This window comes from Oncorhynchus gorbuscha, linkage group LG21, assembly GCF_021184085.1.
Source record: "Oncorhynchus gorbuscha isolate QuinsamMale2020 ecotype Even-year linkage group LG21, OgorEven_v1.0, whole genome shotgun sequence".
Taxonomy (NCBI): Eukaryota; Metazoa; Chordata; class Actinopteri; order Salmoniformes; family Salmonidae; genus Oncorhynchus; species Oncorhynchus gorbuscha.
This window is the reverse complement of record NC_060193.1, coordinates 16225433-16252640: the sequence shown is the minus strand read 5'-3', so window position 1 is coordinate 16252640 and position 27208 is coordinate 16225433. Positions and strand designations below refer to the sequence as shown.

The following is a 27208-nucleotide window of genomic DNA, read 5'->3' as shown; positions in this document are numbered from 1 at the left end:
TTGAGACAATTGAGACATGGATTGTGTGTGTGTGCCATTCAGAGGGTGAATGTGCAAGACAAAATATTGTACCTTTGAATGGGGTATGGCAGTAGGTACTGGGAGGTAAGGAGGAAGGGGTGGGGTGCAACAATATTAGGAAGGTGTTCCTTGTGTTTTGTATACTCGGTGTATAAGTAAAGTAATTTGCTGCCTCCCAGTGGTGACTTGTAATATTCCCTTAGCAATATACTGTAACTTCAACATGATATTAATACAGATTGTACGCAGCAAACACTGATAAGCAAAGAACACATCATGTAGTAGCACTATGAACCGATAATGCAATTTTATTGCGATTTTGTATTACTGGACAAAATACAGCAATGTGTTATACAGCCAATGAAATAGTGAATGCCATTATGTTGCCTTTTTCAACACAGTCAACACATGCATCACATACGAAACCAGCAAAGTCTTTACATTCAATGAAAAGCACATGCAATAGTCCTCAATGTGTCCTTGTTCTTCTTTAAAGAACCCCTTCTCCAGTAAAAGCTTCCATAAAGGTAAATATCTCACTTTCCTTTTTAGAAATCTTTGATTCATACTCAATATAACTATTCAACCTTTTTTTGTTGTTGAAACAATTCATTATTGTAATAATACATTATAAGTGTTAACATTAAGTTGAACAGTCAGTTGGCAAAGATGATCTGCAGCAGGAGTCGTTGCCATGGCCACTTAGGTGACTTTACATTCAGCTAATCGCCATGAGGCATAACATGGTCCCAGTTTTATTGGCCATTGTCACGTAGATGGTCTTTTCTCTCAGAAGCTACTTTTATCATGGAATATTAAAGCAGTTCAATGGAAACAGTAATAGAAAGTGAAACAGAAAAAAGTAATTATTTTGACAAATGTGTCCGTTTTTAGCATAAAGAGACATTCAGTTGGCAAAAATCTTAAAACAAGGAAATATTGTGCCTTTCAACAAAATTCCTCAAACCGGTTTTCTATTTGTAAAGTTAAAAAATGGTTTTCCCACAATCCTGTCAACAGTAAGTGACTAGAGGTGGCAGAGCCAACATCAACAGTACCTCAGACTCACAATCCAAATGGCTTCATGGCGTTTGCCTGTATTGGCTCTTATTCACTCATTCTTTATCTGTAACACTGTAAATAAGTCAAGAGAACCAGGTCCATCTTACCTTAAAGCAAAGCTTGTCCTCTGAGCTGCACACATTCCTATGTGTATGACTTTACTTTCTTAACTTTGGTATTGAGGTTCGGTCTTACAAAAAATATTTCCGTCGCTCTTACGTTACAGTAGCAAGGACATACCGGTAGCTAGTGTTTTAGGCCACCCCCCCCCCCACCCAACCCTTAACAACAGGGTTCTGAACATAGAAATATAATTTATAGAATTCATTCTAATTCTATGGTTCCAACCAAGGAGCAGCAGATTGACAGAAGTGATGTGAATAATAGACAACCATCTGCCCTTCCTCTAAGGCTGAGTCTCAAGTGACACCCTATTTACCAGAGCCCATACAGTGCAGTGCACAACTTTTAAACCTCCACTATGGAATAGGGTGCCAATTGAGACTTGCCCCTTAGTCTTTAGTGAGAGCTGTAGTTATGACAACACGTCCAAGACACAACACAGCTTTTTTAATCAATCAATAAATCGAAAAACGCTGAGATCCGAGAAGAACTCTTCCACCTCCTCTTCCTCCCTCCTTCCTTCCATCGCCTTCACTCCTCACACACGGACTCCCCCAGGTCCACAGCTCCCCCTCTGGTCAGGCGCCGCATCTTGCTGAAGTCGTGGTCCGTGCGAAGGTAGGAGAGAGAGGGGCCTCCCTCACTGTGGCTGGCCAGGTCCTGAGGCTGTGTCTGGGTGGGAAGGGTCCTCATCTCCCCCCCGGACCTCCAGTAGAGGGTGTAGTCCTGGGGCTCGGAGACGCCGAAGGTGGAGGCACAGAGCTGGGCTAGGGCCTCGCTGCTCTCCCCGGCTCTCCACTGCAGCGTCCGCACAGCGCTGCGCTCGCCGTCCTGGAACAGTACCCGAACACACCTCTGTACAGAGAGAAACACATACAAGCAAAGATACGCACACAGGCACACACACGCACGCACGCACACACACACACACACACATAGGCACACACACACACACACATAGGCACACACAGGCACACACACACACACAAACAGAAACACACATTCAAAATGAGTTACAAAATGTATAATCTTGTTAACTCACATAAACAGCCTTTATAACATAGCCGTCAGAAGACTCATGAAGATTAGAGTGCTTCAAAATAATATACTGTCTTCCATTCATTTAAACCAAACTAACTCAATACTGTAAACAGTACATAAAACACCAGGACGTCACCCGGGATACAAGTCAGCATTCGATGTCTGAGGATGTTGGGAGATGAGGTGGAAACCGGTCACTAGGGGCAACAGTGAGCACTGTTTCGGGTTGTGGACAGGGGTGGCGGATGGGCGTAAGCATCTGCCTCTGATTCCAAAGGTTGCATGTTCGAATCCAGCGATAGAAAGTTCAGAGTTAATGCCTAACCTTAAGAATTCTGAGTTAATGTCTAATTTTAACCCTAATGCTAAAAATCTGGAGTTAATGCCAAAACTTAACCTTAAACACTTTGAAATGTGAGGTTTGGAACAACTTTGAAATTTGACATTTGAGAAACACAGATGAAAGTCTAATTCTGACGTGAGACTGTGAGAGCTAGTAGTATACAGAGCCTCAATGGGCTACTGTTTGTTACACAGCATTACATACTGTAGGCAATACACCACAAATGCACATTCCTCATAATAAATCAATACAATCAGTTTCAAAATATTCTACAATGAATACAGTCCAACAGTCTTCATGCATTGCCTTAATATTCAAACAAATTCAACACTTTTACTTTTCTACTTTAAACACACACTTTAAAACACACGTACACAGTTCCATTAAACCACACTGTCCCTTCATCCTAACAAAATGAATCCATACACTTACACAGAAATAGCCTACACCAAAGTACAATAATATACATATATACTACATGTAAATACAGTGTGCCACAACCAGTCGAAACGTTGGGTATATACTATATTACATAATAGGAGAACCACCTACAGTACCACCTGCCTCCATATAACACAACCTGCCCATTCCCAAACACCCTTTATTAACACTCTCACATACCGGACACAGTCAAATCAGCAAGTTCCCCATGAACCACATCATTAAACAACATTCAAAAGCTGCAACTTACAGAGTCACTGAGCTCCTCACTGTCCGTGTGCATATTGTGTTTGCTCTCCTCTCTTCAGTGGGTTGCTGCTGCTCAGTAAATTTCATGCTATCTGACCGCCCACTTCTTCATAACACTTAGCTAGCTCACTGATCTCCCTCAGTGGCGGTACAGAAAATCTGCTGGCGGGTGTGTGGTGTGTACGTGTGTTTTAGCTAGCTGCTATTTGAAGAGAGTGAGTAGCCCACGTGACTGACTAGCTAACTACAGTGTTTGTACCATTTCATCTAGTGAATGGTCATCATTTGGGGACGAATCAAATACTAGGACAAAGGAGTGGGTTTTTAGCAAGCTGCTATTTGAAGGGAGTCAGTATTCCCCACGTCACTAACCAGCTTATCCACCATACTATGTTTGCTGGTGAATGGTGGTCATGATTCTGGCGAATAACAAGCACAAGGAGGGTGCGTCTGTCTGGAGTTATAGATGGGCGGGGTTTGCTCTTTTGGGACTATTCCTTTGTCATCTCAATCCTGTGCAGCTGAAGTATTTGAAAGAAAACACATTTAAATCCAGGCTATTTAAATCCAGGTCTGGTGTCGAGTGGCGTCTCAGAATAGGGTGAAGCTGCCCCTAGACACTGATCTTGGGTCAGTTTGGCAGTTTCCCCACTAATGGTTATGGTTACAAAGGGGAAAACGTTACCCAGGAGCTAGTGTTTCACCTGCTTCTGTTGTCTCTCACGGTTGCTCTTGGCTTCCAGGCTGCGTCTGCGGCCCCACTCCCTCAGCCCGTCCAGGGCCTCGCGGGTCAGACCTCCTGGGGGGACTTGGTCGCCCTTCGCTTCAGGGCTCTGGATCAGACAGAGGCTGGCATAGACACTGGTCAGGTAGTAGCCACCTGGGAGAGTAGGTGGGGGCACAGCTAAATGTCAATACAGTGACCACAGTTATGTTGTCTTCATTATCCAAGTTGTTTTCGAGGTAGAGTGTATAAAGGAAAAGGGTGTAGTTCGTAGTGGTGCCCTCTCCTTTGGGGTGGAGAGGGTTAACCAGCTACCACATAACGTACTGAGAACCATATGTCTCTTAGAGCTTGGTGAGTGTGGTTGTCCGAGGGTCATTTTGCATACAACCTTCCCACAACGTTCTGGGAACGGTGCAGGTTAGTTGCTTGGCTTTGGAACATTCGCAGCACATGTAGCCCTTTACACTCATACCCGAATACGGGTTGAAAACGGCAGATTTGAGCACTGACAAGCTCCTAAATTGGAACGTTGTGGGTGTACAATAACATGCTATACATGGGTTTAGACTGACGGATGTTCTGAAATTGAGCTCGGCGCGCGAACAAGTTGTCCCCATCCCTTCCGCCAATTGGGCTACTTTTACACATTCTTTGTTGTCTGAGGGAGGGTAATGCTGCAAATTGAGAGGACTATGTATTTCGAAAGGCGAGACGTTGAGGATTATAATAAATACCACTGATGTGATCCAAGCAAGCCAAAACACCCGTGAGTCCAAATGTGCTTCTAGTTTCCAAATCATAAAACTCATGTCATATGCAGTGTCAATGTTTCTGATGAATATGTTTGATGTGGCTACAAGATGACATGGCGTCACACCCTGGGTTGTTCTGAACACAATGAGTCTCTGATTGGTTTATTATGACTCCATTTTGCCGCGCGACTCCTATCTATGCGCACCAACAGTACGATCCATTTCTCTGAATGGCCTTGTGAAAGCCGTAGGCTGCCATTACACAACGTTGTGTAACCCCAGCCTAACACTTTAAAATCACATTTTATAGCTTAGGTAGTCATGTTGGCAATAGAACAAGCTTTGAAATGATGCCCAGCTGACCCAGACCATTTTTGGATTGCGCCAACAACAACAGTAATTGTGTGATGGCAGGGATGTAGGGCTGCGTTCCAAAGAAAACAACTAAAAGTGTGATTGCTCTAGTTCCTCAACAGCACAGCTTGGAGAGCTCAAAATAGCAGCTTGTAGTTGAAGACTCTTCTTTGAGTCATACAAGTACATTGAAATTGCTTAGGAACCGTGCACACTTTGGGAGAGGTGTGTGGCCACTTTGAGACAACAGTTACTCCTCTCACTCAAACCCATGTCATGTTTTTGTCTCATGTTGCGCTTACCCCACATTTTCCACGAATAATCTTCTCATTTTACTGAATGTATCCACAGGATTTTCAGATTTCATTGTTAACAAATGCAGCAAAAAGTACAGTAAATGTAAAATACACATCAACAGTGTAATGTCTTGTGTCGGGTGAACTGTGTACTCACCGTTGGTCTAATTATTTTCCCATTATCTCCAAACTGTTCCCTTTCAATTGCGACCATTACACTGCATATGCTTTCATATTTCTTCCATAAGAAACATTTCAATTTAGCCCTATCCACATAGGCCAATTCCCACAAGTGTAAAGGGCAAAGGTCGAGTCATGCGTCCTCCGAAACCCGTCAAACCATGCTGCTTCTTAACACCCACCCGCTTAACCTGGAAGCCAGCAGCACCAATGTGTCAGAGGAAACACAGTTCAATTGACAACCGAGGTCAGCCTGCAGGTGCCCGGCCCGCCACAAGGAGTCGCTAAAGCGCGATGAGCCAAGTAAAGCTCCCCCGGCCAAACCCTCCCCCCAACCTGGACAACGCTGGGCCAGTCATTTGGCAGACGCTCTAATCCAGAGCAATTTACAGGAGTAATTATGGTTAACAGAACTTTTCCTAAAAGTTAAAACATTGTTACATTTAATTTCCATTTTGGTAATATTCTAGGAATATTCTCCAACTGGTTTGACGTTGGGAATGTTCTCAAATTTTTCCAAGAACGTTAAGAAACAAAGTTCTTCTGTGGGAATTTCAGTGCATCCGCATAACATTTCCTACAGGTTCCCTCCTGGTTCTATTTAATGTCATGTTCTCAAATTGTTCTGAAAACATACATTTTTTTTCCATAAAAACTAGAAGAAAACTTTAGTAACTTTCAGAGGAACATTCTAAGAATGTTATTTCAAAACATACATTCCGTTCTCAGCATCAACACAACTCTCCCTATCCTCTATCTTATTAAGGTGGAAGGGATGTAGGCTGTAAGGGGTGTAGGCTATAAGGGGTGTAGTTTGGGTATAGTGCATACCCTCCCCAGTGAGCCAGGAGGGCTCTAGTAGTTCCATCATGTACTCCACCTCCAGTAGGATCTGAGGCGTGTTACACATCACTATCACATAGGACAGCGCCGGCAGGAAGTCCTCAGAGCTCACTTCCTGTCCTGGGAGCAGGAAGAGGATGGCACAAGACAGCTTTAACAGATTGATTGATTAATAACAGTTGATTGATTGATTATGACAGTTGATAACAGCTTCTAGATTATAACAGGTAAATAAATGGTGTTCTTAAAATGTTTCTATTTATAATAGATAATCACTGGCTGTGGTTACTTTATTTGATGTTTAAGATTAGGCAAATTGAAGGCCGACTCACCACCGTCGTGGAGGGCCCCCATGGCCTTCTGGACCGACTTGCAGACCTGCAGCAGCAGCAGCACCTTGTCTATGGGTGAATGGGTGCGCTGCATGAGGCCCAGCTTTTGCCTCACCCTCTCCACTCCGCGTGTGTCGGGCACGCCCACCAGCACTCCGAGGCGTTCCATCGCCCCCTCTTGGCAGGCCAGGAGACTAGAGGCCAGGTGCTGGGTGGAGCCGTCCTGTCTGTGGAGGGAGAGGAGGGCCTGGTCTAGCAGAACCCTCAAAGGTTTCAGCACACAGCCAAACATGGCCTTCTCCAGGGCTATGTCTGCATGGGGGAACACATACATAGGTACGCACACACGCACACACACACGCATGAGCATGCACACACACAAACAAACATGTATAAAACACACACACACACACACACACACACACACACACACACACACACACACACACACACACACACACACACACACACACACACACACACACACACACACACACACACACACACACACACACACACACACACACACACACACACACACACACACACACACAGTAGTAGTTGAAGATTATAAGGAAACATTTTGTATGAAAGATTTACTTTATTTCAGATTACAAACATTTATCTAAAATAACAACGTACCAGTTCTATACACTCATATCACACACAACACATACCCATAACACAACACAGACCTATACACACACAACACATACCACCCACTTGTTCATTCAGGTAATGATTAATCATTACTGAGGGACTGGGGGAAGTGGAGGGTCACAGGATTCCCTGACTAGGCTGACATTGTCCAACACACATAAAGCTAATGTCAGCTCTACATCAATACCCAGTCCTCGTCCAGCCTTGCTTTCTTCCTCTATTTCTCTCTCACCCCTTCCATCCCTCTCTCCATATCTCTCTCCCCTTCCATCCCTCGCTCCCTTCCTCTCTCTCCTGCCATCTCTCTCTCCCCCTCCCTCCATCTCCCCCCCCCTTTCCTCCCGCTCTCTCTCTCTCTCCCTCCAGCCTGAGAATCGTGCTGCTCTTCAAGTGCGCGTGGGACTGTGATATCTTTGAATGATAAACGATGAGGGAGAAAAAAAATGAACATGCCTCCACCGACGCAAATGTGAGTGTGGGGTCCACTCTACTCTATCCAAAAGCCTCAGCACACACACACACCAACCATCCCCTGTAGTCCCGTCCCCCCCGAAATAAGAAATATCAATGAATGAACGTCTTATATCTCCCATCCAGCAACGTACAGAGATATTTGGCAGGCTAAATGTGATAGATGTAGTTCTCTGGCTTGGCTAGCAAAGCTTTATAAATCCTAGAGACAATATGGACTCATGGATGAAAAGCTACCCCCTACGCAGTGATAATACCTTTTCACTAAAAGCCTCTGGACAGTCTGTCTGAGTCTCATCTAAAGCTAGCCTGTTGTTTCCATAGATCTATGTCTCTCTCTATGGGTTTACTGTGTGTTATTATACATCCTGTCAAACCAATAGACAGTGGTGGTAATGCTTTCCCCAATTGACATGCTGATAATATCGAATAATATCTGTGTTATAGTCTTTAGTGAATATTATATGGGCTTGCTTTGCAGCATTTAAAAGTATTTGTAATGTCCTGTGTATCGTATCAATCTGTTTTGTGTGTTTGATGCTGAACACCTGAAGTTACTGAAGATCCTGCCCCTTCCAAATTCCTGCCTCTCCTCAGTATCTCTCCCATTCTTATGATATATTCCTCTCTCTCTTCCTCTATCCTCTTTTTTCCTCCTTGCATCCTTAGGAGGTGAGAATGGTGGTACCTTTCTCGTTGTCGGGCACCAGGGTCTCTAGGGGGGGCGACAGTTCTCCGCTGTCCAGCAGGAAGCTCTTGGCCTGGGACAAGAAGCACCGCAGCCCCTGGAGCACCGCCAAGGAGGACTTTGGCGAGGAAGACGACGATGAAGAGGCAGCCTGGGTCAAGACCCCTCTCAGCTCCTCTTTCTGCTTCTGGAGGAACTCCTGGACCAAGGATCCAAACGCAGACCTCCAGAGACAGAGAGTTTGGAGTTTTGAGGTTTTCACACCAAAAACATGATGAATTTACATGACACTACACAATTCCACGGAAGCCATGTTAGCTCCCTATGGGCAATATCAACCAATAGCATTTTATTTAGGAATTTTAAACACTGCCACGTCAATTAATGTGTAGGATTAGAACAATATTCCCCCCCCCCAAAATCGCCATGAACAGACAAATTTAATGTTCAAATGCACAGACATGGCATCAAGTTTTCCCAAAGTCTCTCTCTATATTTACAAGTGGTTTTGCTGACCTCCGTTCCCTGGATAGCTCCTCCACCAGCCTGGCGAGCCTCTTCTCTGGAGCAAAGAAACACACAAATGCCGCGCTCATCCTCTGCAGGCCTCCGTGACCCCCCCGCGAGCGCACCAAGGGCGGGCGGTGCTGAGGGTTGGGGTTTGGTTGTTTGAAGAACTGGTCCTCTGCTTCTGCTCCTGGATCCTCTTCCTCCAGACTGCTGAAAGAGCTGCTGCTGTCCAGTTGGGCCAGAGAGGGGGCTGGGTGGCCCTCCAAGGCCAAGCACGCCTCTTCGATGCTGGGCTCCTCTGGAGCAGATGGGTCCTCCTCCACCTCCCCCACTGGAGGATCTGTTGGAGCCTGGGGAGAGACGGAGTCAAGGTCATATCTTCATACGATGCATCAGCTGGTCAGTGTGTTGACTGGATGTGTGCTTTCAGGAGAGAAAGAAAGGGAGTTAGGAAAAGAGAGAAAATAAGACAGAGGGTGGAGACATACACTACCGTTCAAAAGTTTGGGGTCACTTAGAAATGTCCTTGCTATTGAAAGAAAATGGTCGATTAAAATAACATCAAATTGATCAGAAATACAGTGTAGACATTGTTAGTGTTGTAAATGACTATTTTAGGCTTTGCGCTGTTCTGTGAAAGGAGTAGTACACAACGTTGTACGAGATCTTCAGTTTCTTGGCAATTTCTCGCATGGAATAGCCTTAATTTCTCAGAACAAGAATAAACGGACGAGTTTCAGAAGGAAGGACTTTGTTTCTGGTGATTTTGAGCCTGTAATCGAACCCATAAATGCTGATGCTCCAGATACTCAACTAGTCTTATCAAGGCCCGTTTTATTGCTTCTTTAACCAGAACAAAAGTTTTCAGCTGTGTTAACATAATTGCAAAAGGGTTTTCTAATGATCAATTAGCCTTTTAAAATGATAAAGTTGGATTAGCTAACACAATGTGCCATTGGAACACAGGAGTGATGGTTGCTGATAATGGACCTATGTAGATATTACATTTAAAAAATCAGCCACAATAGCCATTTACAACATTAACAATGTCTACACTGTATTTCTGATCAATTGTATGTTATTTGAATGGAAATGTGCTTTTCTTTAAAAAACAAGGTCATTTCTAAGTGACCGCAAACTTTTGAACGGTAGTGAATATCATAAAGGGACCCTTACCGCTGGCGGTACAGGCACGAGGTCCTCATCCTCGGCCGACATGAGGGACAGTGCAGGGGTTTTCCTCAGGATGCCAGCCCCAGGATGGACCTTTCTGTGCGGTTTGGGACTGGGCTGGAGGGGTGTGGGCTGGAGCCTCTCCTGGTCCTTGGGGTTCTCCGGTGGGGGCAAGGGGAATGACCCAGCCCCCCCTCCACCACCTCCACAACCAGACAGAGTCATGGAGCTCTCTGTGGAGACACGGACCCTCATGCTGCGTTTGAAGCGGTGGCGTTTGTGGGACGCCCCCGGGATCGACTGTTGCGGCTGCTGTTGCTGCTGGAGGGAGAAAGGAGGTAGGAGGTAGGTAGTTGTCCCTATACCGACTGATTCAGGGTCAGATAGATATGTTTTCACTCTCCCTACTGGTTATGGTTAGTAATTTTGGTAGGGAAAACTGATCCCAGATGTGGTTAAAAGGTGACATCTTTAAAAACTGGGATGACTTCCCACTTACAGCTATGTTGATGTGTTTATAAGTCTCTACCTCCAGCTGAAGGAAGCCAAGTAAACTGAATCAGGGTAAGACATTATTTTTATTCCCCAAATGGTTATGGTGAGGAATTGTGGTGGGCTAATCTGTTCCTAGATCTGTGCTTAAGGGTGACTACCTCAAGCTGGAGAAAGAGAGGGTTAATGAAGCAGAGAGATTCCTGTCTGCTGCGGGACAGCAGGTAACACAGGTCCTGGGACAGACCCGCCTTGACCTGCATGGCACTGGTGGGCGGAGTCTTGGTGGTAATGGGTGAAGCCTTGATGGTGGGTGGAGCCTGTAGATCCCCAGGTCCATTCTGGGTGTCAGAGAGTGAACTCCAGAACTCTGTCGGGTTGTGGGGAAAATAAGAAGAAAGACAATGTTTCCCGGTCCAGATTCTGGTACGTAACATTTTCATACTGTCGTGTTCAGAGGATAAGTAATTGATTCACGCCATAAAGTGAGTGATATTGAAGTGCTTTGAAGACCATATCCTACTGTGCTAAACATTTAGGCCCAGTCCAGAAACAACCCCTAGACACATTATGTTCCTTTTCAAATCAAACCAAATTGTATTCGTACAACCTTACCGTGAAATGCTTACTTACAAGCCCTTAAACAACAATGCAGTTCAAGAAATAGAGTTAAGAAAATATTGACAAAATAAACTAAAGTAAAAAATAAAATACCAAAAACGAGGCTATACACAGGGGGTACCAGTACCGAGTCAATGCGAATTGGAGTGGGTCTAGGGTTTCCGGGATGATGGTGTTGATGTGAGCCATGACCAGCTTTTCAAAAGAACTTCATGGCTACCGACATGATTGCTACGGGGCGGTTGTCATTTAGGCAAGTCACCTTCGCTTTCTTGTGTGTAGGTCGCCCCATCCCCCCATCCCACAGTCTAATGTAATGTTGATGTTGGATCTTAATTTGAGCCAGTTTGCTACAGCAGGAAAATAATCCTGAAGCAACAGAAAATGTGAATTATTATGTGGATTTTAATTAATGGACATTTTCTGTAGGGGTTGATATATATTTCCATAGGGAAAATCAATTCTGACATTTTAAAGCCTTTATTAAACCTCAAATACACAACAAGTTTGCATTTCCTGCTGTGCAGGAACATACTCAGCAACAAAACAGTGATCAAATTAAGATCCTACATCTGTATGCTATAGATCCGTTGAATGAACCCCTACCTAATCCCATATGGGAGATGGCCTCCAGCCTCCTGTGGGTGGAGGCCTGAGCAATGGCTTCTGGGAGCTCCAGTGGAAAAGGCAGCACATCCCTGGAGACAACGCACACATATTGAGGTTATTTATGATCAAATAACACAGTGTGCCGTAGTGGGCTAGAACAGCATGGAGGTGCCCTGTTCTGTAATGGGAGTGCCATTACAGCGTATTTACAGTCTGTGGACAAAATAGACCAAAGCAGTGGCAGTGTTATTGACAGGTAGATGGGGTAAAGGTAGTGGTAATCACCTGCTAATGCAGTAGAAGGCCACCAATCGGCAGAGGTCTGGGAAGCTAAGGGCGGAGCTCTCCAAGGCGAAGGCTGGGGATAGGACAGAGAGCATTTGACACCAATCACAGCTTTGTAACATTTGGCAGCACCCTTCACAGATCCAGGGAAAGGATCAAGTGAATAAGAGGGCAGTTGAAATCGGTGAGGGGGCACAGTTTTTGGGAGTTCCTGCATTGGAATTATATTGAATTCTGCTTATATCACGCTATACCATAATAAACATAAAGCTAAAATGCTGAGACTCCTAGACCAGTGAGTGCTTTTGAAGTGACAGGTTGGCGTGAAATCTGTAACCCATCTCCGCTGTGCTGTATCAGCACAATGGACAGCGACCTACACACTGAAGAAAGGCCTGTTAGGCAATGAATATAGGCTACAAGATAGATAGGCTGTTTGAAATAGGTGAATTATCCTACGTGAATGCATCCGAATACTAGTTCCTTACCACAGTGCAATGCATTTGAAATGCTCCTTGCTGGAGGATTCCTAGCGAATCCTTTGGTACCATCAATAGCGTTCTTCCAGTTAGAATATCCACCTTGGGAAAAGGCCTTGTCTGCGTTAGCATTGGACCCAACACAGACCTTTTGACATGGAAACCGAAATGACGCATCTGCAGTAACCGAGGACTCCAGTCACTCTCTTCCTATGAACCAGTTGCTATTAAATAAACGTTTTTGGGCAGAAAACCTGCGGCTAGGGTAGGATTCTAGGCTAACCTGGGCTGGCTCCTCTGTCCCAAGATAGTCAGGAACAGTCGGGGAAGGGGTCGTGGGCTCTTCACGTGAAATAGCTGGTGCCCGGCAGCATCATCCCTGCTTGGTTTGGCGGCGGCCTTGGTGGTTTGATTTCCGATATCCATGGTGGCGGTGGCAGATTAACTGGTTAGAGCTCTAGGGTAATAACACAAATGCCTTTTAAAGCTAGCGAAGAAGCTAACTTAACTCTGTAGTGGTGAGGCAGAGTTGAGTGAAGGAGCTTCAATTGTAAATTTGACCGGGTTCTTCTAAATCCGGATAAAATATTACAGATGGAGGCGTATCTCATTTTCCACATAGCCTACCACAGATGAGCAGCGTTCCCCCCCCCCCACTTTTTATGAAAACCCAAAGGAGAAATACCTAACCACCCAGTGGCCTTTCATAGCCCTGATACAGCGCTGATACAGATTTTGCACCAACCTGTCACTCAATCGTTTATTTAGGGGCATAAAACTACAACTGAGGTGGCACAAGCTTCAATTGAGGGGGCTAAGTCCCCTTTTGTCCCCTCGTGGAGCCGCGCCTGATCTTTCATTGATTCACAGTGGATGTTGATCACATGCAGTACTGTGTGTGACTGAAACTGTTCAAGTGTTTTATTGTTAGTTTAGAGCAGTGTTTCTCAACTCCAGTCCTCCAGTACCCCCAACAGAACACATTTTAATTTTAGCCCTGGACAAGCACACCTGATTCAACTTGTCAATTATTTATCAATCCCTCAATGAGTTGAATCGGGTGTGTTTGTCCAGAGCTTCAGGTAGCCTAGCGGTTAGAGCGTTGGGCCAGTAACCTAAAGGTTGCTGAATCGAATCCCTGAGCTGACAAGGCAAAAAATCTGTCGTTCTGCCTCTGAACAAGGAAGTAAACCCACTGTTCTCCGGTAGAGCGTCATCGTAAATAAGAATTTGTTCTTACCTGACTTGCCTAGTTCAACAAAAATGTGCGCTATTGAGGAAACATGAGGACTGGAGTTGAGAAACTGTTTCATTGTTAGTTTAGAATGTTGGTGTAGCCTACATGTATGTGTACTCACTGGAGTCTTCCTCACATATGAGACACTCCTTAATGGAGGATGCTGCTCGGTCTGCGGTCACTCTGACACACAACAACTTCCTCTGGCTGGAGCTGCACTTACGCACCAGGAATGTCTACACACAGGGGCCAGCCATAAATATTGACAAACATTGTTAAACAAGTACTTATGGAACTGTTCAATAAGAACTGTCAATAACAAGTAAGTAAGAGTATGCTAAGGTTGGGTTTTATTAGGGTTCTTTGTGAACACTTGGGGTGAGGAACTATACAGTAAGTTCCTGACTGTCTTGTATACTACTCTATTGGAAAGCTATACTATACAGATACAGTTCACCTGGCAGTCAGGTTTAGTTAATTGATTAATTGATGGAATGATCTGATTGGCTTTCCCCTCCTCACCCCGACAGGTTCTCTGAGCAGGATATAGAGGGCGGAGTCAGCATTGATGGACAGCTGCAGCCAGACGGGGTGTGTGTGGAGGAGTCGGTCCAACACACTGAAACTCCGCTGGGACCCTAGATCCCCCTGCATCTAGATAGAACACAGGAAGGGGTCAATGTATAACACACAGACACAGACACACAATCTCTCTCGTCTCTCTTGTTTTCCCCCCTCTCTCTTCCTCTCTCTCAGAACTGCAGGCTGGATGTCACAGTGGTGACATTGTGTGGGCTGCCGGAGAGCGTTGCGAGCATAGCAGCAGATGGTTGCCTTGGTTACAGAGGCCTACACATCCTACCAGGCATTCCCACTCAGTAAGAACGCCCCCCTCTCCCAACACGAGGCGATACATACCACACACACACAAATACACACACCAGGAGTGCAGGGAAACTACTGGCAAGGTGAAGTCTTCTTTTATATTTCTAGAAAGTATCGTGACTTTCTCTCTTGCATACAAAACAAACAAAGTGTATTTATACCGGTACTGGTAATTCCTCTCCACTGGTTAACAACAATACAACACCCTCCTTCCTCGTATAGACAGACAGGTGAGCTGCAATTCTGAACAGGAACGAGTCTTTTGTTATTGTTTTCTTTGATGACTTGATGATGATAACATTCGTCAGAATAGGAGTCAGCCAAGTAGGAGAAATCACTTAGAAACAAGGAAGATAACACAATGATCAAATGTTCAAATGTTAATGTTGTCTAAACGCCTTTCTATGAAATAAGAAATGTTCTCTAGTGAGAAACAAGTCTCAAATGACAATAAACACCATGATTAGCCAGAGGTATAATGAGAACTCCAAGTCTCAGCAGTATAATTCATAAAGGTGTCACTTTGCCTCCCGAGGGACGCAGTGGTCTAAGGCACTGCATCGTAGTGCTATCGGTGTCACTAGACATCCTGGTTCGAGTCCAGCTCTGTCGCAGCCGGCCACGACCGGGAGACTTATGGGGTGGCGCACAATTGGCCCAGCGTCATCCGGGTTAGGGGAGGGTTTGGCCGGAAGCAATGCATGCTGACACGGTCTCCAGGTGTACGGTGTTTCCTCCGACACATTGGTGCGGCTGGCTTCTGGATTAAGCGGGCGTTGTGTCAAGAAGCAGTGCGGCTTGGCTGGGTTGTGTTTCGGAGGACGCACGGCTCTTGATCTTCGCCTCTCCCGAGTCTGTAAGGGAGTTACAGCGATGAGACATGACTGTAACTACCAATTGGATACCACGAAAAAGGGGGTAAAAAAAGTGTTTCACTTTATCATCATAAACTATCTTTATTCATTCAGAGCCAGGTGTTTCTTCCAACCACAATAGCAGAGTAGGAAAAACTCATGAACCTACTCGATTCCCTGGTCTTTATAAAATGATTTAACATGGTAATAGAAAACACACGTGACACACACATCCTGTGCTCTCTATAACTAACATAAACAACCTCCCACCTCCAGTGAGTGTGCAGGGCAGTGTAGGGGTCACCCATACTCACTTCCAGGTCTCCCTTACATAAAACACCACACAGCCCCCACACACACACACACACACACACACACACACACACACACACACACACACACACACACACACACACACACACACACACACACACACACACACACACACACACACACACACACACACACACACACACACACTTATGTAATTCCCAGAAAGGGAGAGAGAGACTGAGAGAGCAAGATAGAGAGGGAGAGAAAAAGTCTGATATGCAATATCTCTAGGAAGAGAATGTAATAGATGTTTGTCTTGTTTGTCAGTTACATAGACTTGTAAAGGAAAACATGTGTTATGGTCTTAAGGACAGGCAGGAGGCAAAGGATAAAGTGAAAAATGTGCGGTTTCATCCACAAAGTAATGGTTGTGATGGTAGCTGTGATTATGGTAGATAAGAAATTCAGCAAAATAGGCAACAAATCATTACAAAAACAAGCAAAAGATTAGCAAAAACAAATTTCTCCAAAGAAATTAAAATGTTAAATGGACTCAATCCAGCAATCCGGATTCACCCTAATGGCATAAGAAACAGGCACCAAATTATTTCCCCAACACTTTCCCTGGCTGCCACTGCTCTTGCTCCACAACAAATGTCCTCTGTGTCATCACAACTGTTGGAGATATTTCAACAAAACGATTTTGTGGTAAGTTGATCACATTTTTTGACATTTTGAAAAAGTTGTAGATGCATTCCAATGAAGATAGATCTGTAATTAAAACACATATATATGCAAGTAGGAAAGCCTTAAGTTTGGAGTAGTAGTAGTAATATGTTGGATGAGTGTGTTGGGGGCACCTCCCCCCCCAGGGATAGTTACCCCTTTATGGTTATGAATGTGTTTCTACCTGTCAGTTAGTGCTAGTTTATGCTAACTTGCTAGCTAGCAACTTCACTAGCAATACATGCTAGCCAGCTAGCTAGTTACCATAACCTGCTAGGAGTGCGAGCTAGCAACCTTACTACCAGATTATCTGATGTAAAATACATTAAAAAAAGATAACTTAATGGCAGTTGTAAATGTTTCCACTGGTCACTGATAGCTTTAGAGTTAATGTTACTTTATAGCCTTTTAGCTATTTACCCCCATACTTTAAAAAAATGCAACCTTTTCTAAAAACAAGATTTCATACAATACCTACAAAACTGTTAACTGTAGCCTTTTTTTGTCCCTTTATAGTTTTACGCCTCAGCATGAACTTCATCCACATATACCCACTTTTTTCCCCAAACGTTGCTTTTTAGTGTCAGAAATTAGACATTGTTCCTGGGGGGATAGTTACCCCCTAGTACCCTATTGTCAGGACAATATGTGTATGAACCAATCAGTTGTGTTGTGACAAGGTAGGGGTGGTATACAGAAGATAGCCCTATTTGGTAAAAGACCAAATCCATATTATGGCAAGAACAGCTCAAATAAGCAAAGAGAAACGATGGTACATCATTACTTTAAGACACGAAGGTCAGTCAATCCAGAATATTTCAACAACTTGGAAAGTTTCTTCAAGTGCAGTTGCAAAAACCATCAAGCGCTATGATGAAACTGGTTCTCATGAGGACCGCCACAGGAAAGGAAGACCCAGAGTAACCTATGCTGCAGAGGATAAGTTAATTTACCAGCCTCAGAAATGAACAGGCACATCTCAACATCAACTGTTCAGAGGAGACTGAGTGAATCAGGCCTTCATTGTCGGATTGCTGCAAAGAAACCACTACTAAGGGCCACCAATAAGACTTCTTGGGCCAAGAAACACTAGCAATGTACATTAGACTGGTGGAAATCTGACCATTATTCTGATGAGAGTCCAAATTTGAGATGTTTGGTTCCAACCGCCTGGATTGCGCTTAGTGGGACTATCATTTGTTTATCAACAGGACAATGACCCAAAAGTCAGGTTTGTAGGCCTCATTACTCGCACACACCTTTTCAGTTCTGCCCACACATTTCCTATAGGATTGAGGTCAGGACAAAGTGATGGCCACTCCAATACCTTGACGTTGTTGTCCTTAAGCCATTTTGCCACAACTTTGGAAGTATGCTGGAGTCATTGTCCATTTGGAAGACCCACTTGCGACCAAGCTTTAACTTCCTGACGGATGTCTTGAGATGTTGCTTCAATATATCCACATACTTTGCTTTCCTCATGATGCCATCTATTTTGTGAAGTGCACCAGTCCCTCCTGCAGCAAAGCACCCCCACAACATGATGCTGCCACCCCTGTGCATCATGGTTGGGATGGTGTTCTTTGGCTTGCAAGCCTCCCCCTTTTTCCTCCAAACATAACAATGGTCATTACAGCCAAACAGTTCTATTTTTGTTTCATCAGACCAGAGGACATTTCTCCAAAATGTACGATCTTTGTCCCCATGTGCAGTTGCAAACCGTAGTCTGGCTTTTTTATGGCAGTTTTGGAGCAGTGGCTTCTTCCTTGCTGAGCGACCTTTCAGGTTATGTCGATATAGGACTCATTTTACTGTGGATATATATACTTTTGTACCTGTTTCCTCTAGAATCTTCACAAGGTCATTTGCTGTTGTTCTGAGATTGATTTGCACTTTTCTCACCAAAGTACACTCATCTCTAGGAGACAGAACACGTCTCCTTCCTGAGCGGTATGACGGCTGCATGGTCCCATGGTGTTTATACTTGCATACTATTGCTTGTACAGATGAACGTGGTACCTTCAGGTGTTTGGAAATTGCTCCCAAGGATGAACTAGACTTGTGGAAGTCTACAATTTATTTTCTGAGGTCTTGGCTGATTTCTTTTGATTTTCCCATGATGTCAAGCAAAGAGGCACTGAGTTTGAAGGTAGGTCTTGAAATACATCCACGGGTACACCTCCAATTGACTCAATGGATGTCAATTAGCCTATCAGAAGCTTCTAAAGCCATGACATCATTTTCTGGAATTTTCCAAGCTGTTTAAAGGCACATCCAACTTAGTGTATGTAAACTTCTGACCCACTGGAATTGTGATACAGTGAATTATAAGTGAAATAATCTGGCTGTAAACAATTGTTGGAAAAATTACTTGTGTCATGCACAAAGTACATGTCCTAACTGACTTGCCAAAACTATAGTTTGTTAACAAGAAATTTGTGGAGTGATTGAAAATGAGTTTTAATGACTCCAACCTATGTGTATGTAAACATCCGACTTCAACTGTATAAAAAAGGATGATATATGAAAAAATGATAAGTATAACATTACCAATGTTATGCTAAATTGCCATAGATTTTATGTTAATTACCCAAATGACTGAAGATTACAGTAACCTTGGTAAATCACAGATGGCTTTGCAAACCTACCTGTGCCTTGTAATTCCCACATATCTTTAAGATATTTTCTCATTTCTCTCCCTCATGAGGAGCATAATGAAAGTTCACAGAAGTAACAAGTAATTGTAGATGTGTGATTTTACTGATATCAATTTTGTTTATGTATTATTAAGAGATTAAAACCAAATTGGTAATGACATTACCAAAAGTTCAGTAACGGAATTACTGCAACTGAATTGGTTACAATGGGAAATCATAATTTTTTACAAACCACAGTCAACTGCTACTGTCCTCCAGTGTTAATTTTGGCTCTTTTTTCAGATTTAGTCTAGTCTTAGTCATTTTGACTAAAATATCATGAAGTCTTAGTCACATTTTTGTCATTTGAATAATGGTTTAGTCAAGTTATTGTCAAAATGATAAACAGTGGGCCATTTAGGTCAACTAAATGCTCTTTCTTTTTAGTCACATCACATTTGTATTGCCTCATGAACCTACAGTGCACTCAAAGTATTCAGACCCCTAGACTTTTTCCACATTTTGTTACATTACAGCCTTATCTAAAATTGATTCAATCGTTTTTTGTTTTCCTCCTCAATCTACACACAGTACCCCATAATGTCAAAGAAAAAAAACTGGGGTTTTGAAATTTTAGCAAATGTATAAAATTTAAAAAACATCACATTTACATAAATATTAAAACCCTTTACTCAGTACTTTGTTGAAGCACCTTTTAAAGCTTTGAGTCTTCTAGGGTATGACGATACTGTATTTGGGGAGTTTCTCCCATTCTTCTCTGCAGATCCTCTCAAGTTCTGTCAGGTTGGATGGGGACCGTCGCTGCACAGCTATTTTCAGGTCTCTCCAGAGATGTTCCATTGGGTTCAAGTCTGGGCTCTGGCTGGGCCACTCGAGGACATTGAGACTTGTCCCGAAGTCACTCCTGTGTTGTCTTGTCTGTGTGCTTAAGGTCGTTGTCCTGTTGGAAGGTGAACTTTCACCCCAGTCTGAGGTCCTGAGCATTCTGGAGCAGGTTTTCATCAAGGATCTCTCTGCACTTTGCTCCATTCATCTTACCCTCCATCCTGACTGGTCTCCTAGTCCCTGCTACTGAAAAACATCCCCAAAGCATGATGCTACCACCACCATGCTTCACCGTAGGGATGGTGCCAGGTTTCCTCCTGACGTGACGCTTGGCATTCAGGCCAATGAATCTTGTTTATCATGGTCTGAGAGTCCTTAAGTGCCTTTTGGCAAACTCAAAGTGGGTCGTCATGTGACTTTTACTGAGGAGTGGCTTCCATCTGGCCTGATTGGTGGAGTGCTGCAGAGATGGTTGTCCTTCTGGAAGGTTCTCCCATCTCCACAGAGGAACTCTGGAGCTCTGTCAGAGTAACCATTGGATTCTGGTCACCTCTCTGACCAAGGCCCTTTTCCCCAATTGCTCAGTTTGGGCGGGTGGCCAGCTCTAGGAAGAGTCTTGGTAGTTCCAAACTTCTTCCATTGAAGAATGGAGGCCACTGTGTTCTTGGGACCTTCAATGCTGCAGAAATGAATGTCCAATCAATTTAATTTACTACAGGTGGACTCCAATCAAGTTGTAGAAACATCTCACGGATGATCAATGGAAACAGGATGCACCTGAGCTCAATTTCGAGTCTCATAGCAAAAGGTATGAAGACTTAGGTAAATAAGCTATTTCAGTTTTTCATACATATGCAAAAATGTCTAAACCTGTTTTAGATTTGTCATTTTGGGGTATTGTGTGTAGATCGATGAGGCTTTTTAATTGTATTTCATCTATTTTAGAATTAGGCTGTAACGTAACAAAATGTGGAAAAAGTCAAGGGGTCTGAATACTTTCTGAACGCACTGTATAGTAAACATAAATCACGGACTTCCATGTGCACAAACATACATTGCATTGTCCTACCAACATATTTTTCAACATAATGTCTTATTCTTTTCCCAACAGCAGACATATGCCAAATATAGAATATATAAGAATTATCTGGCCATGTAAATTCAGCCTACATAGATATTGCACTTTACACATAAAACAAACAGGCCCACACAAGCGCAGCGAGGGAGAGAGAGAGAGAGAGAGAGAGAGAGAGAGAGAGAGAGAGAGAGAGAGAGAGAGAGAGAGAGAGAGAGAGAGAGAGAGAGAGAGAGAGAGAGAGAGCGCGCGAGAGAAAGAGTACCACAATCACCAGATGGTGTCGCAAAGTAGTATGGGGATGCACCTCCGTCACTCGATCGCGTCATTGCCTTTGTTAACAACATTCCACAGACGCCTCAGCCACATTGGTGTCCAAAAGTAGAACGGGAACTAATGACTGTTTCGCCCAGTGAGTGCTGGAGTCGAGTCACTAAACCTAGATTCCAAATAGAGTCCCAATGGTTGGGTCACAAGTCGAGTCACGAGTCCCTATGGCTGAAATCCAAGTCCCAGAGTTTAAATCTGAGTCACTGGGTCCACATTAACAAATAAAGAAGAGATTGTGGTACTACCAGTCAGATATAGTGTCCTACGGGGAATGTAGTCAACAAATGGTTTGCTATCCCCTTTCCTTTCTTTCTGTGGCACCAAATGTTTGCGTATAGACTACTGGTAATGTTACCAGGGCCATGTTCTGTTGCAGAACATTCTCGAACGTTGCAGAAAAAAACATATTGAATAGAACCAACGTTATTCCTTATTCATCATATCAAAGGCATGTTTGTTCTTCATAGCACATTTATATCTGAACGTTCCAAAACGTTACGTCCTGCTGAACGCGCCCCAGATTGTTAGCTATAGCTAGCTAATTTTTATTCTACCTTTATTTAACTTGGCAAGTCAGTTAAGAACAAATTCTTATTTTCAATGAGGGCCTAGGAACAGTGGGTTAACTGCCTTGTTCCGGGGCAGAACGACAGATTTGTACCTTGTCAGCTCGGGGATTCTATCTTGCAACCTTTCGGTTACTAGTCCAACGCTCTAACCACTAGGCTACCTGCCGCCTAATGAGGTAACATGACTGGTGAACAAGGTGTAGTCTAAACAAATGGGTAACTTTCCTGTCCACAAGTAGCCACGTTTTAGGGAGAGTAAAACATAGCTACATCGTTGTTTTACTATTAAACTCAATGATGCAATTTTTTTTTTCGTAAAGCAACTTGTGTTTATTTATGTGTTGTTCACACGTGTATCTGCCCTCTAATTGGCTAGAATGGTCCTATCTGATCTCACCTCCTCCCACCTGCCTTCCATCTTTGAGGACATATATTTCCATTGTTAGAGAGGCCACTTGACTATCTTGCAGTGGAGGCTCCTCAGAGGAAGAAGGGGAGGACCAACCTCCTCAGTGAATTTCATAAAAATGTAAATGTTAAAACATTAAGTTATCCTTTTTAGATAAAACTATACTAAATATAATCACGTCACCAAATCATTCATTAAAACACACTATTTTGCAAAGGTCTACAGTAGCCTCAACAGAACTCTGTAGGGTACCACCATGGTGTAGCCGGAGGACAGCTAGCTTCCGTCCTCCTCTGAGTACATTGACTTCAATATAAAACCTAGGAGGCTCATGGTTCTCACCCCCTTCCATAGACTTACACAGCAACTGTGTTTACGTGTGATCAGGAGTGTATTCATTCATTTCTTACACAAACAAACAGAACAAAACGGGGATAAACATACCTGCATTTGTTCAATAGAAACTCTCGTTTGCAACTGTTGGACTAATGATTACACCCACTATTAGCTAGGCAAGAGTGTGCAAGGCGGTATTGAATGTCACTGTCTGTCCATGTGTCACTGTCTGTCACATCAAATTTGTCTCTCGACCAGTGTACACCTACGTTGTAAGCTTTCATTCATAGGCTAGGTTGTAGCAACCTCATGATGGGTATAGGGAAAATGTGAGTATCATGTAGTAGCCTAAACCTATCACTGTTACATTGAACTGAGTGAATGGAATATGAATGACAGTCATCCAATATGCTGTAATAGAAATAAGACACTGACCGCTACTGCTATCTTGTCAACATAATAGACAATCTTTGGGTGTTTGCTCCGTTTGGTGGGTGTGGCATGAAGCAGTGACGTATTTAAAGGACAGCCGGCATGCTGACAGCGTTCCCCAACCTCTCCCCGTTTTTCAACTGGTTGTTCAGAACGGCACCTTTTCTGTTTAAATTAACGTTACACAGCGTTTTTTTTTAGACTGAATGCAAAATAAATGCACAAACTGAAAGAAATAATTAAACTAAAATTACACAGCTAACTGGGGGCACTTGCTAGAAATAATGGGACTACTTAGCAGTTGCAGTACACAACACGTTGAAAACTAGTAGAAAATGTAGTCTAGTTCACTGAAGTCTTCCTCATGTCATGTTGCATTAACACAAATGAATCTATCAGGTCAAGACCCGGTTCAAATTCCAAGGGAACATTTTACATGTGAAGGCCAACATAGAGCATTTGAGTTTATTACTTGTCAGCATTGGTCTAAATCAATTGTAATCCACAGAGACCAGTGACAAGGCCATAGAATCCAATTAAAGAGCTTTATCAGGGGGCGACAGGAGGACAGACGCCAGCGTGATGTACCGTAGTAGTACTAGAGAAGCTTGGTACAGTATGCAGAGGGGCTTGCTTGATAACAAAGAAGTGGAGATGAGAGAGTCTGAAGTGGATGGAAGAGAGCGGCAGGCCTGGTAGGGCAGACCCCTGGGGAGGCAAGAAGTAGAGCAATAGAGTGAAAAGGGAGAGAGAACTAGACCTTTAGTTTGAAAGTGGGCAGCAGCCAGCAGTGACAGTGACGGAGGAGAGAACAAGGAAAGAGAGAGCGAGAGAGGGGAGAGAACGAGGAGTCAGAGAAGGAAGAGAATAGAATAAGAATAAGAAAACATTGCAGCAAAAACCTTAAATTAGTGAGTCAGGCAGGGGAAATACAGTTAATAGATAGTAGAGGAGGGCGAGACTAGGGGCGGCAGTGTAGCCTATGGTTAGAGCGTTGGACTAGTAACCGAAAGGTTGCAAGATCGAATCCCCGAGTGGACAAGGTACAAAATCTGTCTTCTGCCCCTGAACAAGGCAGTTAACCCACTGTTCCTTGGCCATCATTGAAAATAGGAATTTGTTCTTAACTGACTTGCTTAGTTAAATAAAGGTTCAAATAAAAATGTGTATACAATATAGTGGACCAGTCAACTAGGTAGAAGTGGCTTATTGTTCTGTAACTCTGACATTTGGACTGTATAAATAGTAGATTTTACAATACGTTGTTACTTTATGATGACTCAGAATAGATTCGGATTCTGAATAGCAACGCAGGCTTTCTAATGTCTGGGGATGATATTGGCGAAGTCATCTATGTAGTACGGAGAGGGCAAAGATTCAAATGGCTCGTCAGGATAGGGACGTACTACATGATATCTGTAGATCATCAGACATCAATGGATGTCACCACTTCCTGTACATAAGAGACAATTATGTCAAAGCTATATATAGAAATAATTGCAAAGTAAGGTTGCGGAGTGAAACCATTCAATGTGACTAATGCAAGTGGATAATTGCTGTGTGAATCTACCTTGTGTGTGTGTGTGGGGGAGAGGGGGCACAGGGGTCCTTCAGACTGGTTTCTGTTTGAGTGGCTGTAAAAGAGCTGTTGTTGGGGACTTTGAGGGTAGAGTGACGGGAGAGAAAGAGAGAGAATAGAGAGTGGGAGGGAAACGGAGAGAGAGATGGGGGGGGGGGTGCTATTAAAGTATCTCCATTTTAATTTATTTGTCTTGTTTGCCATTTCTTCTAACATGGACTTCGCTGTAATCTAGAGAGAGCGAGAGCAATAAGGAGGCAGGCAGCAGCAGAATGAGTCAGACCATCACTTAGGCTGTGGGAGAAGTAGCGAGGAGAGGAGAGCTGTTAGCATAACTGTGAGTAGTCATTATTTTAGCCCTGAAATGGCCAATGGACAAGACAGTGATTCAGAACAGCCAGGAACTATGATGATAAGTTCCCAACTCCATCTCAGCTTATCTCATCAGATCAACAGTTAAACCTGCATCGGTGGCTGGGTGTCAATGTTCTTTATCAAGAGAAGCTCATAACAGTTTATGCTGTGTAGACTATACATTTTCATGTGCACTGATGTAAGATCCGATTTTCTTTCTGTCCAACGGCAGAGGTAGTTATAAACGACCTCTTTCAAGTAAAAGGTTCTTTGAGTAATATTCCTAAGATCTGTGTTTCGTCATGTGAGTTGAGATGGGTGTGTCTTGGCTATAAATGATACTAAACTGTTTTGTAAGCAGTCTCAGAGAATTCATTTATAGATACGGAATTGATCTGAGAGTCACAGGGCTATGCTGAAGCTCATATAATTAAAGATGGACTTTATGATATACGTCTGACTTGTGTGTGGTTTGCTCTCTCAATGTTTAGTAATACAGGAAATGACCACGACAGGATCTGATAGTATTTCTGATTGGCACACCACCACCTGTGGAGCTTCTCAAAGTAATTTTTTCTCCACCTTAAACAGCATGTAAACAAAGTCCGTTTTAACCTCCACTGAGAATTACAATAGTTCTTCAATGTATTTGATTAATCTTTACAGCTCTCTCCCTTTCAATAACCACTCAGTGTGAAAGAGAAAAATGTCATGCTCTGATCACTTCTTATCAGTGCTTGACTTGAGTTGACTGATAAATAGGTTCCGGTACTCATTTTGGGTGCTGGTACGGTTTATATTTAGTTGCAGGAGTTCCACAATGCTTTTGAGCTAACATTCTATAAGAGGAACACGAGCTCAAGCAGTAGAGCATTTGAGATGAGGTACTCAGATCTGGTGAGCACCTGCCCAAGTCAAGCACTGCTTCTTATCCCTTGCGCAAATAGCCTACAGCTGTGTTTGTCCCGAGCTCACTGTCCGGAAACTCTGAGGGCCAAGAATATTTTATACAAAGTTGCAAGTTCACAAGCACACGCTTCTGGCTGGACCCAAAATAATGTTTCAAGTTCGTTGCAGCCAATGTGATTTATAGCATATTTATTTTTATCAGGATATTTTCTACCTGCAGGCTGCAATATTTAGATGCCTGCCAGCAAAGCCACTACACAACACTAAACAATACATTAATTGCACTAGAACAGTGACAAACAGTTCCCACAAACTGTTAGGGCCTAAATAAAGCTTTCCCAACCACAGAGATTGCTTTTCAGCACCATTGAGTGAATACACCTGGCTATCAGTGGAGCCTTGTCTGGCAGCAAAACAGTTAATTCAGCTTAATTTACTGCCTTTAAAAAAAGCATAGCTGATATGGGTGACTTGCTTAAAGAAATGTGGTTTCTACTGACAATTGAGATGTACAAGCTATGGCATAAGGGGACGTTGAGAAATCAGCAATTTCGATTAAGATAATGAGCGAGCTAGAATGGACGTAGTCAATATAACTATTTGTTCAGCACTTTTGGAATGTACAGTGACAGAATATTTTCAGTTCTTACAGTATTCTCCCAGTACACCAACTCAGAACCATAGGATAAATAAAGGGGGCATATAAGCAAACAATGAAAGCTCTTACAATATTTGATGATGACATTTATCTAAAACAGGCTACAAGTGCACCACCAAGTCAGAACAGTAGGCTAAGTTATGAAGGGGAAAGAGAACAAATTATTAGGGTGGGGCACAAGCAGCTTACTACACAACACACACTTAGAATTACTTTCTTAGCTACAGTATGTATATCTCCCTGGCATATTACATAATTTATGCAGCAGTATATAATACATTTTTTGACTCACCTTGTTATGCTGTGCTCACTTGAACAGGAAGGTGGCGCAGCGGTCTTTCGTGGTCA

The 27208-nt window shown here is 43.4% G+C and overlaps 1 protein-coding gene across 4 annotated transcripts; it reads right to left on the bottom strand.

The window, feature by feature from the left end:
• Window positions 1-295: 295 nt before the first annotated feature.
• rin1b (Ras and Rab interactor 1b) lies at window positions 296-27208 on the bottom strand. Of its 4 annotated transcripts, none has more exons than XM_046318269.1 (13): window positions 27153-27208; window positions 14512-14643; window positions 14111-14225; window positions 12274-12346; window positions 11986-12077; window positions 10920-11128; window positions 10270-10587; window positions 9100-9443; window positions 8584-8807; window positions 6765-7076; window positions 6421-6552; window positions 3985-4160; window positions 296-2061 (listed from the first exon to the last, which is right to left on the bottom strand). In XM_046318269.1, the coding sequence occupies exons 2-13, from the start codon at window positions 14641-14643 to the stop codon at window positions 1738-1740; spliced, it is 2451 nt and encodes an 816-aa protein (XP_046174225.1). In that variant the 5' UTR covers window positions 27153-27208; the 3' UTR covers window positions 296-1737. The 4 variants fall into 4 exon arrangements, with proteins under 4 accessions (XP_046174225.1, XP_046174226.1, XP_046174224.1 ...); XM_046318270.1 differs by lacking the exon at window positions 27153-27208 and adding an exon at window positions 21592-21697; XM_046318268.1 differs by lacking the exon at window positions 27153-27208 and adding an exon at window positions 21550-21693.

What these genes read in the sequence shown, in the direction of transcription:
- rin1b (XM_046318269.1), bottom strand. Translation starts at nt 14,643, where the DNA reads ATGCAGGGGGATCTAGGGTCCCAGCGGAGTTTCAGTGTGTTGGACCGA. An exon ending in TGCTCAGAGAACCTGTCGGG is followed by an intron (nt 14,226 to 14,511) that starts GTGAGGAGGGGA and finishes CCCTGTGTGTAG; the next exon opens with ACATTCCTGGTGCGTAAGTG. An exon ending in GTGAGAGACAACAGAAGCAG is followed by an intron (nt 2,062 to 3,984) that starts GTGAAACACTAG and finishes CTCTCTGTACAG; the next exon opens with AGGTGTGTTCGGGTACTGTT.